Genomic DNA, 11,077 nt, shown 5'->3' on the forward strand with positions numbered 1-11,077 from the left:
CTTTTTACCCACTAAGGTCTTGCCCCTGTGGAAATGGTGCTTACTGAAAGTCACTAAAACAGGAATATTAAATAACCAACGATATTATATTGTTTCTAAAACAAAAAAATGTGCTTATCTATCCAAGACTGGATATTTTTTACAAATATCACTGTGATTTTGAAAGAAGTTTTCTTAACACAAATGTTTGTTTATCTCTTTGGCTCACCGTATGAAAAATGACTTAATAATGGTTATCTAGTCTAATCTTTCCTGGCACAGTGTTCCCTCCTAATATTCCTTTCTTCACCACTGTGAAACTTCATCAGCACTTCAAGAGCAGTGCTGTGTTAAATTAGATCAGAGCTTCGGGACTCTCAGTGGCCGGTTTTGTCTTGTACAGATGTTCCGCAGAATCATAGCCAGACTAATGCATCAGATCAATGCATCAGACAGCTCTGTTTGGCTACAGTGGACTTAAGTCCAACTAGTGTGTTAAGCATGTGACGTTGGTGTGCAGCCAATAATGGTGTTTTTCAGGCCCTAGTGTGATGTTTACCGTTGCACCAATTGCAAGTCAGTATAGTTTCTGAATGGATTTTCTCTGCTTTATTTTCAAGATGCTTTACTTCAGTTTCCACTACATCAACTATCAGCCAATCACTCAATCATGTTTGCTGTTTGGTTTGAACACAGCTACAGCGTTATACTGATGTATTCGAGCCCTGGCAGCTAGGAAAAAAAAAGGAAAAGAAAACTATATTAGCAGATCTTGTACTGAGCAGTGGGATATATTACAGCTAGAAGCATTTTTAAAACATTGATTCCCTGCCAAGAAAGTCTCAGAGCAATATCTTCAGCCATATGGATGGAGGAATGCATTCTGCTGGAGCTGGCACCGGGCTCTCTGACAATATTTAATATAGATGTATAGACACAACCTGCTGGGAAATCCTGCTCAAGACAACTATTGGGCTTAAATGGAACTACAGTTCAAACAGTGACTTGTGAACTTCACAAATCTCTATTAGTTTCTATTAGATGTGGTAAGTGTGATTTTATATTCTGAGGAAAATTGAACAAATTACTGTAGGATAATACTCACATAAAAGCTTAAATGTGTTTATGAAAGCAACGTATTGAAGTAATGCAGTGTCTGTTGTGGTTTAGCTTTTAGTTTTAGTGCCTTTTTTTTCATGATTTCATATTCTGGTCATATATCACACACGTAAATTAGATTAAACTGGACAGTGCAACACTACCACCTCATGGAAAAATGTGGAAATTGTAGAAACATCAATTGATATTTATGATTATAATGACAATTATATATCATGTCTTATATGTAATATCTTAAAATCATTTATGAGATACGCGATTAAAACGGTCTCAAATAGGGTCGCTAAAGAAATCAATAAGCGGAACCAATGACAACCGTTTTCAGTTGACAGGAAGCGGTCTCCTAATTCGGTTACACTCACTTAGGTTCTTCCGTTTGGAGAGCTTTTTGGCGTCTTTTCAAGTAGTTTGGACATGTTTCGGAATGTTTTGGGTAAATTGGCGACAGAAAGTGTTCGTGTTCACCGCTATGTGAAACCTGCACCTTTGATACGGAGGGTAACACCCTCGTCTGTGTCTGTCAGGAGCTTCACGGATGTGAAGGACGAAGCGCAGCTGCCGTTTGACGCCTCCCTGCTCCAATTCCTCGTATGTCCGCTGTCTAAGAAGCCACTGAGGTAAGACGGACACATGCGGCAGATTAGCTAGCTACATGTGAAATTGGAGGAAATGCAACAACTGATGTCTTGACAAAAATATTACCTGGTTATTACAACTATCAAAATATTCACAGATGTGTCTGAACTCTGTGGTCACAATTTTAGGTTTAAATATGTCAACCTATCTGAACGGGATTGCCACTTTGGTTAACAGTTATCAAAATGTTTTCTATCTAAATATTATTGAGTGACTATTTTGCCATCAAAAACAGTATTGCTGTAACAATATGGTTGAACTGTGTCACAGAATATGGTGTAACACTTGTTATGGTTAAATGGGACACCATTTATTCTTACTGGATGGTAGCTGCAGCATTAAGATGTTAACTGATGACTTCAATTTCTTTTCCTTTCCCTCACCTTTCATGTGATAAACATTGCATACTAAAGACAATGTGTTTATGTTGAAGACATCTAAGGGTTTTTTAGACCAATGTGCATCACAGAAAAATCATGTTGCTCTTGTCCCTCACAGATACGAGGCTAAGACCAATGAGCTGATCAACGAGGAACTTGGCATCGCCTACCCCATCTCAGACGGCATCCCCAACATGATCCCTCAGGAAGCCAGACTCATTCAGAAAGACGCCGACACCTCGACTACACCAACACAAGAATAGAAGCACCATCACAAACAAAACCAACCCAAGTAAAGCAGACTCATTGTTGGACTGAATAAGTCAGTACTTCTGTCACACTGTAACTGGATTATACTGCATCCTAGCTACCTGCTTAAAAGTACATATAATACATCACATTGCTAATCCAACAGTACGCTGTATCAGAACCCATCTGCAAGTATGTTTTCCCTGTCCATGATGGTGGGGCTGGTCCCAATAGTGTCCCTCTTTGGTTTGTTCTACTCTGCTGCGGTGGACGAGAACTTCCCCCAAGGCTGCACCAGCAGCAACAGTCTGTGTTTCTACAGTCTGCTTCTGCCGGTCACCATCCCCGTCTATGTCTTCTTCCACCTCTGGAGCTGGATGGGGATCAAGCTCTTCAGACACAACTAGGCTGTCTTGGCTCTATTCTGTTAAATCAAAATATCTCAAACACCATTAAAGCATCTACTGGTGATGTATGTTGCATTTCTGACACGTTTTTAGTACTTGGTAAATAAAAGGTAACAGTGAATGGTTTAGCATTACATCAGCATATTACAACCAGCTAGAATGAAGGTTAATAGTAGGAACTGTTGTTGCTTTCTCCACAAACACAACATCACAATAAGGAATAAATAACGAAATAAGACACATTGCATGACATGAGGCAGAATAAAACAAGTTTGGCTGAAGGAAAGTGAATGCAACACACAAATCTTCACACAAATCTTTTTAACAGTTGGCAAATTCCTGTGTATAATAACTAGCAAAAATATAAATAAAGATGTTTTTCTTTCTTTGGAATAATGGTAATCGTCTTGCTTAAAAGACAGATCGACTGTTGACAAGTTTTGTAAACGTCAATGTACAAGTAAATCCTGAACATGTAGTTGGTACAGCCAGATGCTCCAAGTCATCTTGTGATAATTATGAACTTAAACGTAGTTCATATTATTTGAGGTATCATGGAAGCTTATCTTATTAAGCTTAAGCTTATTTGCGTAGGTCGTGGCAAATTATATATACCCTACGCACTGCTATGGAGGGGAAATTAATAAAGATTATGGTGCATAACTGTTAAAACTCGAAGACAGTACATCAAATAAAACACTGTTCCTGTACAATAAATAAACTTTAATTGATAACAGATCATTTACAGAACAGACAAAGGACAAAGCTCCAAGCTACAATTGGATGTACAGATCGAACAACTGCCACTGAAACTGATGTTTAAATGGAACTTGCACAGAAACCTGTGAGTACTCAAAACCCTATACCAACATTATAGAAACATCTAAGTTGAAAATACTGGCAATTTACAAACATTGAAAGATGTCATCTATATAATAAAATGTTAATTATTTCCAAGAAGTACATTTCGGAATTAAATTTCCATGTACACTCAGTTGGCAGTTTATTATCCAAAACTAAGGAAGTCTAACAACAGTAATGCAATAAATCCTCCTTGGTGACGGTTATAATGTTCAGTTTGTGTTGAAACTGTTTTAGAGGGGTGTTGGTTAAAATGTGATCATTTTGGAGGACACATAACATCTCTCTAGAACAGTTTCATCACAAACTGAACATAATAACCTTCACGGAGGAGGATTTATCGCAGGACTGTTGTATCAGACTGCAATATAGTAATAGTTCAGTGTACCTAATAAACTGCCAACTGAGTGTATATCATAGAGGGATTGAACTCCCTGACAGTGTGAATCTCAAAACTTTTCCTCAAAGACGACTTTCAGAGTGAGTTACAGCTTCAAGAGCTGAATTTTGTTCACCTGCTAACCTGTGTGTGGCGCTCTTCAACCCAGATGGCTGTAACAATGTATTCCTGCTACACACACCTCGAATTGTGTGTTGAGTCTTCAATTAGGAAGAGTGCGGCAACCACAAACTGCTGACCGCTCAGTGTTTCCAAACGCATCTCATGACCTCAGTGGCTCTTCCTGCTTTTCATCTCTCTGCCCTGAGTCAGTTTCATCAGTGGAGACTCGGGTCTGAGGGACTGTCCCTCTCCTTTTGTTTTGAAAAAGAAGGATTCGTTGAGTCTCATCTGGACCGCTCGGACCTGAAGTCAAACAAAAAGTCATTTTATCACTGAACAGTATCTTCAGTTACCTTTTTTTGCAAATTATACTGATTAACACAAAGGCCTCTTTGTTATCGCTTCACAGGCACAACAGTTTCAAGGATAAGGGAACAGATCAAAACACTATTAATCCATCTTTTAATTCACTCTGACCTTCCTACCCTGGTTCTCAGCCCCAAGCCCACTGGTTCTTACTGAAGATATGAATCTTTAAAATAGGTTCACATACAGTATATATAGTTATATATTTTAAAAGGTTATTCCAAGAGGAGTAATGCAGGCGTCAGCAATTAGGGTAAAAGTTACTGAAAGACTAAGACTGTACAGTGGGGTCCAAAAATCTGGGACCACTGGGAAAGTGGTCTCAGACTTTTCGCACTGTGTGTGTAATGTGTTGCGCTACAATACTACATAGAATAAATGAGGAGCAATAGTGGCCTGCTTCATGTATAAAGTTGTTGCCATAGAAATCTTTTTTCATCAACACCCCATGTCCATCACCTATTTGTGTTAGAGACGCTAATCATTGATTATAATTTATTTAATTACATTTACTTGAGCTTTGTATTTATATTGTTGTTAACAGCACATTTGTAAAGGATCATGCAAATGTTCTGATGCAAACTATAAAAAGGGAAACTTCAACTTTTGCCATGGGGCTAAATATTTTTGTTGCAGGGATGGATTTGACCGCTGTTTGCTTTCTACTGAAATAATAAATCTGTTGGGGATTATTTTCAGTGGCAGAGTAATACACATTTAGTACAATAGCTAGTGTTTACTGTACAGCAGCAGGACGTTGTATGTGAGATTGACTAAAAATAAACTACAGTGCCCATGTCCTTTTGTGATGAAAGAACATATCATGCAGTGTGGCTCACTAATGCGTTTTTAATAGTTATGGTCAAGCATGGAGCTCTGTGGCACAGAGGAATAAGATATATATGGTTTCACACACACAGACAATACATGTTCATAGGATCAACTCATTTGTTGAAATTAGGAAAAATATAAAATATTGCAAGCCTTACGCTTAACACAGGAAACACAGGTCATTTATTAGGTGTCTTTTGAGGTATTGGATGTGTTTTTCCTCTGTAAGTCTAAGAAAAAATGATGAAACAGGTGTGAATGTTGAAGATTGTGCAAGATTGGTGGCTGTATGAGCCAGTGTAACTAGTGAACAGTGGGTATAGGATCACATGGTCTCACCTGGGTCAGGTCTGGCTTTCCGGTGCAACTGGGGGGTTCGCTGTCTTCACTGGAGTTTGCAGACTTAGCCTCAGACTCAGACTGGGGGCTTGGAGTTGGAGTTTTGCCTTTACCCTGTGCAATGACGGACCCCTGCTGTCGACCAGAAGGCTCCTTCTTTACCTCGACATCCTTCATCTCTGAAGAACGAGATGGACGCATGCTTGGGTCTTTGTGACCGTTACCTTTTGTCTTTTCTGGCAGTGATGATGGTTTCTGGTCATTGCGCTTTTCTTCATTCACTGAAGGGAGGTCTTTTCTTGCCCTCCGTGGCAGACTGAGGTCCAAAGGTTTCAAGCTCTCAGAACATATAGTCACTACACGTTTTTGGCAGAAGTTGAGATAGGAGGAGAGTTCAGTGGTGAAGAAGTTTTCCGTCTGTGTGGAGATGCTTGCTTTTGCAATGAGTGGAAGCAGGGAAAGCCCACCTGAGTTTTGAAGATGTGAAGGAGACTGTTGTCTTGAAGAAAAGTAGTATTTATCTGATTTTGTAACATACAGGGAGGAGTTTACCACAGCTGGTTCATCCAGGTAAGGATTCACTACACTTGGTTTTACATGTACTAGGCCGGACGCTTTTTTCTCTTCAATTAGGTTTGTGTTTAAGTCCCTCTGTTTCTGAAAGGACAAAGTTTTCTTCTTGGGAATTTGCTGTGCTAAGTGCAACCCCTTTTCTTCTTCTTCTTCTATGAGGACTACCTGTACTGTCTTCGGCCTCTGCAGGTGTTCTTTTGCCTTTTTGGGATGCTGATAAAAATGAGACTGCTGTAGATGTATGTTTGATCCTTCATGTTGTTCTACCTGAACCCCAGATGAGTTCAGCCGCCTGTCTCGTTGTGTGACTGGTGTAGGAGACGTAATAAAAGCTTTGTCGCTGGCCTCACCACTTGAAGATTCGGAGGGCGACACCCTGAACTTCTTCTGTGTGATAAACAGGTCCTGGCTGTTTATATCATCAGCGGTGCATTGAGAGTCATTATCATGTGCTTGACTTGTCGCGGTGACCTGTGAACAACTCTCAGCGTCTCTCACAGCTTCCTCCTCTGAGAAGATGTTCTCTTTGGGTGATGAAGAGACAAATTTAGGACGTTTGACATGGATGTAGCCTGGAGATAAATCCCACGCCACTTTCTTTTTTCTTTTGGTTCTTTTGGAGTCTTGAGTCAGGTCATCAGGCTTTATTTTTTCAGTGCTGCAAGGATGTGACGATTCAGGTTTTGATTTTGCAAAAGGGCCAGATGCACCTGAGTAACCCTGTGTGAATACGAAATTGTGATCTAACTCTACTGATGTTTTGTTTTTCTTTACTTTCTTCTTTTCTTTCTTTCCCTGCATTGCTTCTGTGAATTTGGATTTTTTCTTTTTCTTTTTCTTCTGGATGCCCTCATCTGTTTTCTTAGTGATGTTGTTTTTGTGTTTTACACATGCTTTGTCCTTTCGGGAGTTCTTCTTTCTTTTTCTCTTCCCAGGTGAAATCAAAGACTCCCAAACGAAGTCTCTCTCCTGACAGTCACTCATGAGTCTGTGCAAAAGAAAAAAGATATTAATCCGACACTTGTATAAATGAGTACATTAACTTTAATACAAGAAAAGGCAAAACGAGTTATGGTTAGGCTATCTCTTTATGCAATTTCTGTTACTACTTGAATGTTATTACAGTTAACATGCACATAGGTCATCAATAAGCTCTGCACCTAAAGGAAATGCTATCACGACACTATGGGTGTCATGTTTTTGCATTTTCAGCCTTTGCATTTCTGCAAAATTAAGTTTTAAGCAGAACTACTTTGCTGAACATTTTTATGGTTTAATATCTAGGCGGGTAGACATGATGAATGTGTACTGCCTCTGTAAAAATAAACTCAGTGAAATAAATTCGCTGCAGATGGTATAATCTATTTGCATAAGATCCTTAACAACTCTACCTGGTTTAAAATATTTTTTTTACTGAATATCTATGATAAAACATTGTGTTTACAGAGCTCTCCGGGACATTATGAATTACAACTCATTCATCCATATATGAACAAGCCAATACCTGCTTTCTACAGGCAATAGCAACCTAGATCTGACATCTACTCCGGGTATCTGGGTAGTTATATAGTGCTATAGTTTTCTTGGTCAAAGTTAACTTTTTTTTATCACACTTTCGCGCCACTTTGCTAACAAAGTAAACTGATCTCATTTTGATTTAGGAGACATGAATGAGATTGTCTGCAACAATGTAACTGTATCAAGTTAAAGAGGTGATACCACTTGAGGAAATTACAGCAAGGAATTGCAATAAATAAATTACATTTTTATCCACTGCATTTTCCAGCTTTTTAAAAAAAAAAAATTTTTTACATTTTGTCTAATTCATATTTTAGTTGAAAACTGGTGCTAGTCGCAATAACGAAAAAACGCTTAACGTTAGCATAACTTTCTGTCCCTTTGAGCGTCCCATGTTTTCACGGCTCAAAAGGTTATACTTTACACCAAAAAGTTATTTCGACCCATGTACAGGCTGAAATATAAAATGTCATTGAACAAAAACTTAATAACTTATTACCTCAAGGTAGCTTCAGCTCGAGCGGTCAAACTCAACATCAAGGAGACCGCATCTGCCGCCGAGAATTCGTGTTGCGTTCAGGGGAATCCGGTGAAAACGGCTTTACCAGGAGGAGTCAAGGAGCTTTAAAACTACAGGGCTACTACTGAAGAATAAAACACAAATTTAAATACTACATACAAGAGAAATTATAGAAAATATACACTAGTTCATCAGTGTAAAGTGGATATCACGTTTTAACAAGACACAACTAATATATATTATGGCAAAAGAAAGATGAGGAATATCTCATCAATATATCATATCTCAATAAAAAAAACGTAAAATCGTCCGTTTTAAATCAAAGGCCGCAAAAGCAACGTACTACTAATTCAAACATCCTAAGTAAAACTCAATGTATTCGTTTTTTACTCATAGTATCTCCAAGAGAAAAGACATTACCGATACATCTAGTTGTCTTGTAAATGCTTCTCCAAGTTGGGTCTCTGAGTCTCATAGTTGTATTTGAATTTTTGATGGGTTTGTTTGCAATTGCAGTATCGATGACATGTGAAGACAGCATCGAATCTCAGTATTGATTACTGTTGTCTTTCGGAGGCTAACGGTCTTTGCCTTGATAAGATATGTGGCTTTGGAGAGTCTGTGTCTGGCTGAATGGTTCAAAAATTAGTAATTCACAATTTTACCACTAGATGTCGCAATATACTATCTACTAGTCATCCTTACAAATAAACTAGTCAACACTCAGGGTGGTAATGAGTGTGACATCCATGGTGTGAATAAAAAGTAATAGCATTCATGGATTTGAAAGGGGATTGCATTGAGGAATCAAAGTAACCCATGGACACCTGAATGTACAAAGATTAAAGGAACTTCCGCGCCAGTAAATAACAACACAGAATGAAAAGAGGAGCTAATAAAAAGGTTTGATTGTTATTCAATACTTCATCCATCATCAGTCTGTTCACCTATGTAATCTCTCTTTTGCTCAGTCAATTCTGTGCTTCACTATGAACATCCCCCCTTTTCACACCACAACTCATTCTCTCGTTGTGTCGCAGTTAAAAACGAATCTCCTGTATAGAAAGGGTCAAAGGGTGACCCAGAGTTGTCTGGGAAACCTTTCAGGCAACAGAGTAGACAGTTTTTTTTTGACTATTTTTTAACAATTTCCTCTTCAGTTTTGTACAGCAAATTAATCTATTGCTTCGCTGCTTATACAGTTCCTCAAGGACACATTTGACATGTCTTTTTCTATTGTCTTCCAGAAATGTCCAAAACATGACTGCAGTAAAGGTGGAAAAGTAGCTATATAATAATGACTTATGACAAATCATGTTGACCTTATCTGAATTCAAATTTATTATTGTAGATGTTTTCAGAGTCTATAACTAAAACCTGATTTTATGCTCCCTGCATGGCAGACAGGGACTTATTCGAAAATCATTTTACTTTTAGGTCATGTAACAACAACTAAAACAACTCCATGACAACTGTGTTACTAAATCTGCTGGGGAAGGCCATAAGATGTGGTTGAAAGTTCTGTCAACACCAAAAAAGAGGTCTGACATTTCTTTTGTCAGACTGCTATTTAAAGAATGAGCCTTCAGGCACTGTTGTTTTTTTCCTGAAAGTTATTTCCCTTTTTAATTGAGTTTTGTCCTTGTTCTATGTAGTAATGAATCTACAGGAGAGTTTTTTCCAGACATTTTGTTATTCTTAGGATTATTATGAAGGCCTGTGGGAGGAAATGCACCGCAGCAAGATTGCAGGATTTCCATTTTAGAGTCTGGCTGGCAATTTTTTGACCCATTTCTGTCCCACCACACCATTAATTTGACAAAATCCTCCATCCTGCGTCTGTGTCTGTACCATGTGCTGTAGCGCAAGACCGTCCTTTACCCTTGTTAGTTTGAAGAGTAGTTTTTTTTATAGATAATCAGATGGGTCGTTAAGATGTGCAATTAACTGTAGGGATTAGCTATTTTAAACACCAGCTTTATTAATATGATCTACTGTCCTAAAAAAAAGGCAGTTTGTGTAAGAAAACTTTATAGTTCATAAAAAATACATGTAGTTTTGTTGTAGGTGTCTCTGTTATTAATATTCATGTTAAAATCAATAGTTTTCCAATGGAGTAAAAGTATATCTTAACCGCACCAAATCACATGATTGCACTAGAATAAAATGCTAAGATAGCAGCTACTGAGTCCCACTAAGCTTGTTTCCTTTAGATTGGTTTTTATTGTCGAAACTCAAAGACCAAGATGTCAGTTCAACAAAATGGATATTTTTCATTACCAGGAAACAGGGAGGGAAAAATCAATAAATAAATTTAGTTTTACCCTAAGCTAAGGCTGACCAAGGCAATCACACCAGCTTGATTGAACTCCGGTGCTTTAGCTGTCTGGTTTTCTGTCTTAGTTGGACAAAGAGTGCAGCAATACAAAGCCAGAATGTAGTTACTACAAAAAGAGTAGCTCTCTTTTGTTGTTACTGCAAATTTTAAAAAGCTGTTTTCCAGTCATGACATATAACTAAGTGAATTTACTCAAGTACTCTACCTAAGTATTATCTTTTCATGTGATTTCATACTTGTATTCTACTACATTTCAGAGGGAAATACGATACTTTTTACTCCACTCCACTTATTTGACAGCTGTATTTACTAGTTTCTGTATTTTATAAATTAAGACTGTAAAGTCCAAGTACAAATATGATTCTTATGGAAATTCATTCACTCTATGTAAGACAGATTTCTTAAACGTGTGCGTCTTTGTCAGACTGATTCTAAGCTGGCTGTTGTGCAGACGAATCA

At 38.1% G+C, this 11,077-nt stretch overlaps 3 protein-coding genes across 4 annotated transcripts; 2 read left to right on the forward strand and 1 right to left on the reverse strand.

The window, feature by feature from the left end:
• Positions 1 to 1,449: 1,449 nt before the first annotated feature.
• LOC130176882 (protein preY, mitochondrial-like) lies at positions 1,450 to 2,514 on the forward strand. Its single transcript, XM_056388284.1, has 2 exons — positions 1,450 to 1,715; positions 2,233 to 2,514. Exons 1-2 carry the CDS (start codon positions 1,513 to 1,515, stop codon positions 2,375 to 2,377), a joined length of 348 nt encoding a protein of 115 aa, XP_056244259.1. The 5' UTR covers positions 1,450 to 1,512; the 3' UTR covers positions 2,378 to 2,514.
• Positions 2,515 to 2,552: 38 nt separating this feature from the next.
• On the forward strand, positions 2,553 to 2,838 carry LOC130176883 (phosphatidylinositol N-acetylglucosaminyltransferase subunit Y-like). Its single transcript, XM_056388285.1, has one exon. The coding sequence runs from the start codon at positions 2,558 to 2,560 to the stop codon at positions 2,768 to 2,770; it is 213 nt and encodes a 70-aa protein (XP_056244260.1). The 5' UTR covers positions 2,553 to 2,557; the 3' UTR covers positions 2,771 to 2,838.
• A 640-nt stretch (positions 2,839 to 3,478) lies between these two features.
• Positions 3,479 to 8,894, reverse strand: si:ch211-176l24.4 (uncharacterized). 2 transcript variants are annotated; one of them, XM_056388283.1, is made up of 4 exons: positions 8,707 to 8,894; positions 8,260 to 8,359; positions 5,670 to 7,230; positions 3,479 to 4,436 (listed from the first exon to the last, which is right to left on the reverse strand). In XM_056388283.1, the coding sequence occupies exons 2-4, from the start codon at positions 8,295 to 8,297 to the stop codon at positions 4,302 to 4,304; spliced, it is 1,734 nt and encodes a 577-aa protein (XP_056244258.1). In that variant the 5' UTR covers positions 8,298 to 8,359; positions 8,707 to 8,894; the 3' UTR covers positions 3,479 to 4,301. The 2 variants fall into 2 exon arrangements, with proteins under 2 accessions (XP_056244258.1, XP_056244257.1); XM_056388282.1 differs by having other exon boundaries at positions 8,260 to 8,404; positions 8,701 to 8,894.
• Between the last annotated feature and the right edge of the window lie 2,183 nt (positions 8,895 to 11,077).

This window comes from Seriola aureovittata, chromosome 10, assembly GCF_021018895.1.
Source record: "Seriola aureovittata isolate HTS-2021-v1 ecotype China chromosome 10, ASM2101889v1, whole genome shotgun sequence".
NCBI classification, from domain to species: Eukaryota; Metazoa; Chordata; class Actinopteri; order Carangiformes; family Carangidae; genus Seriola; species Seriola aureovittata.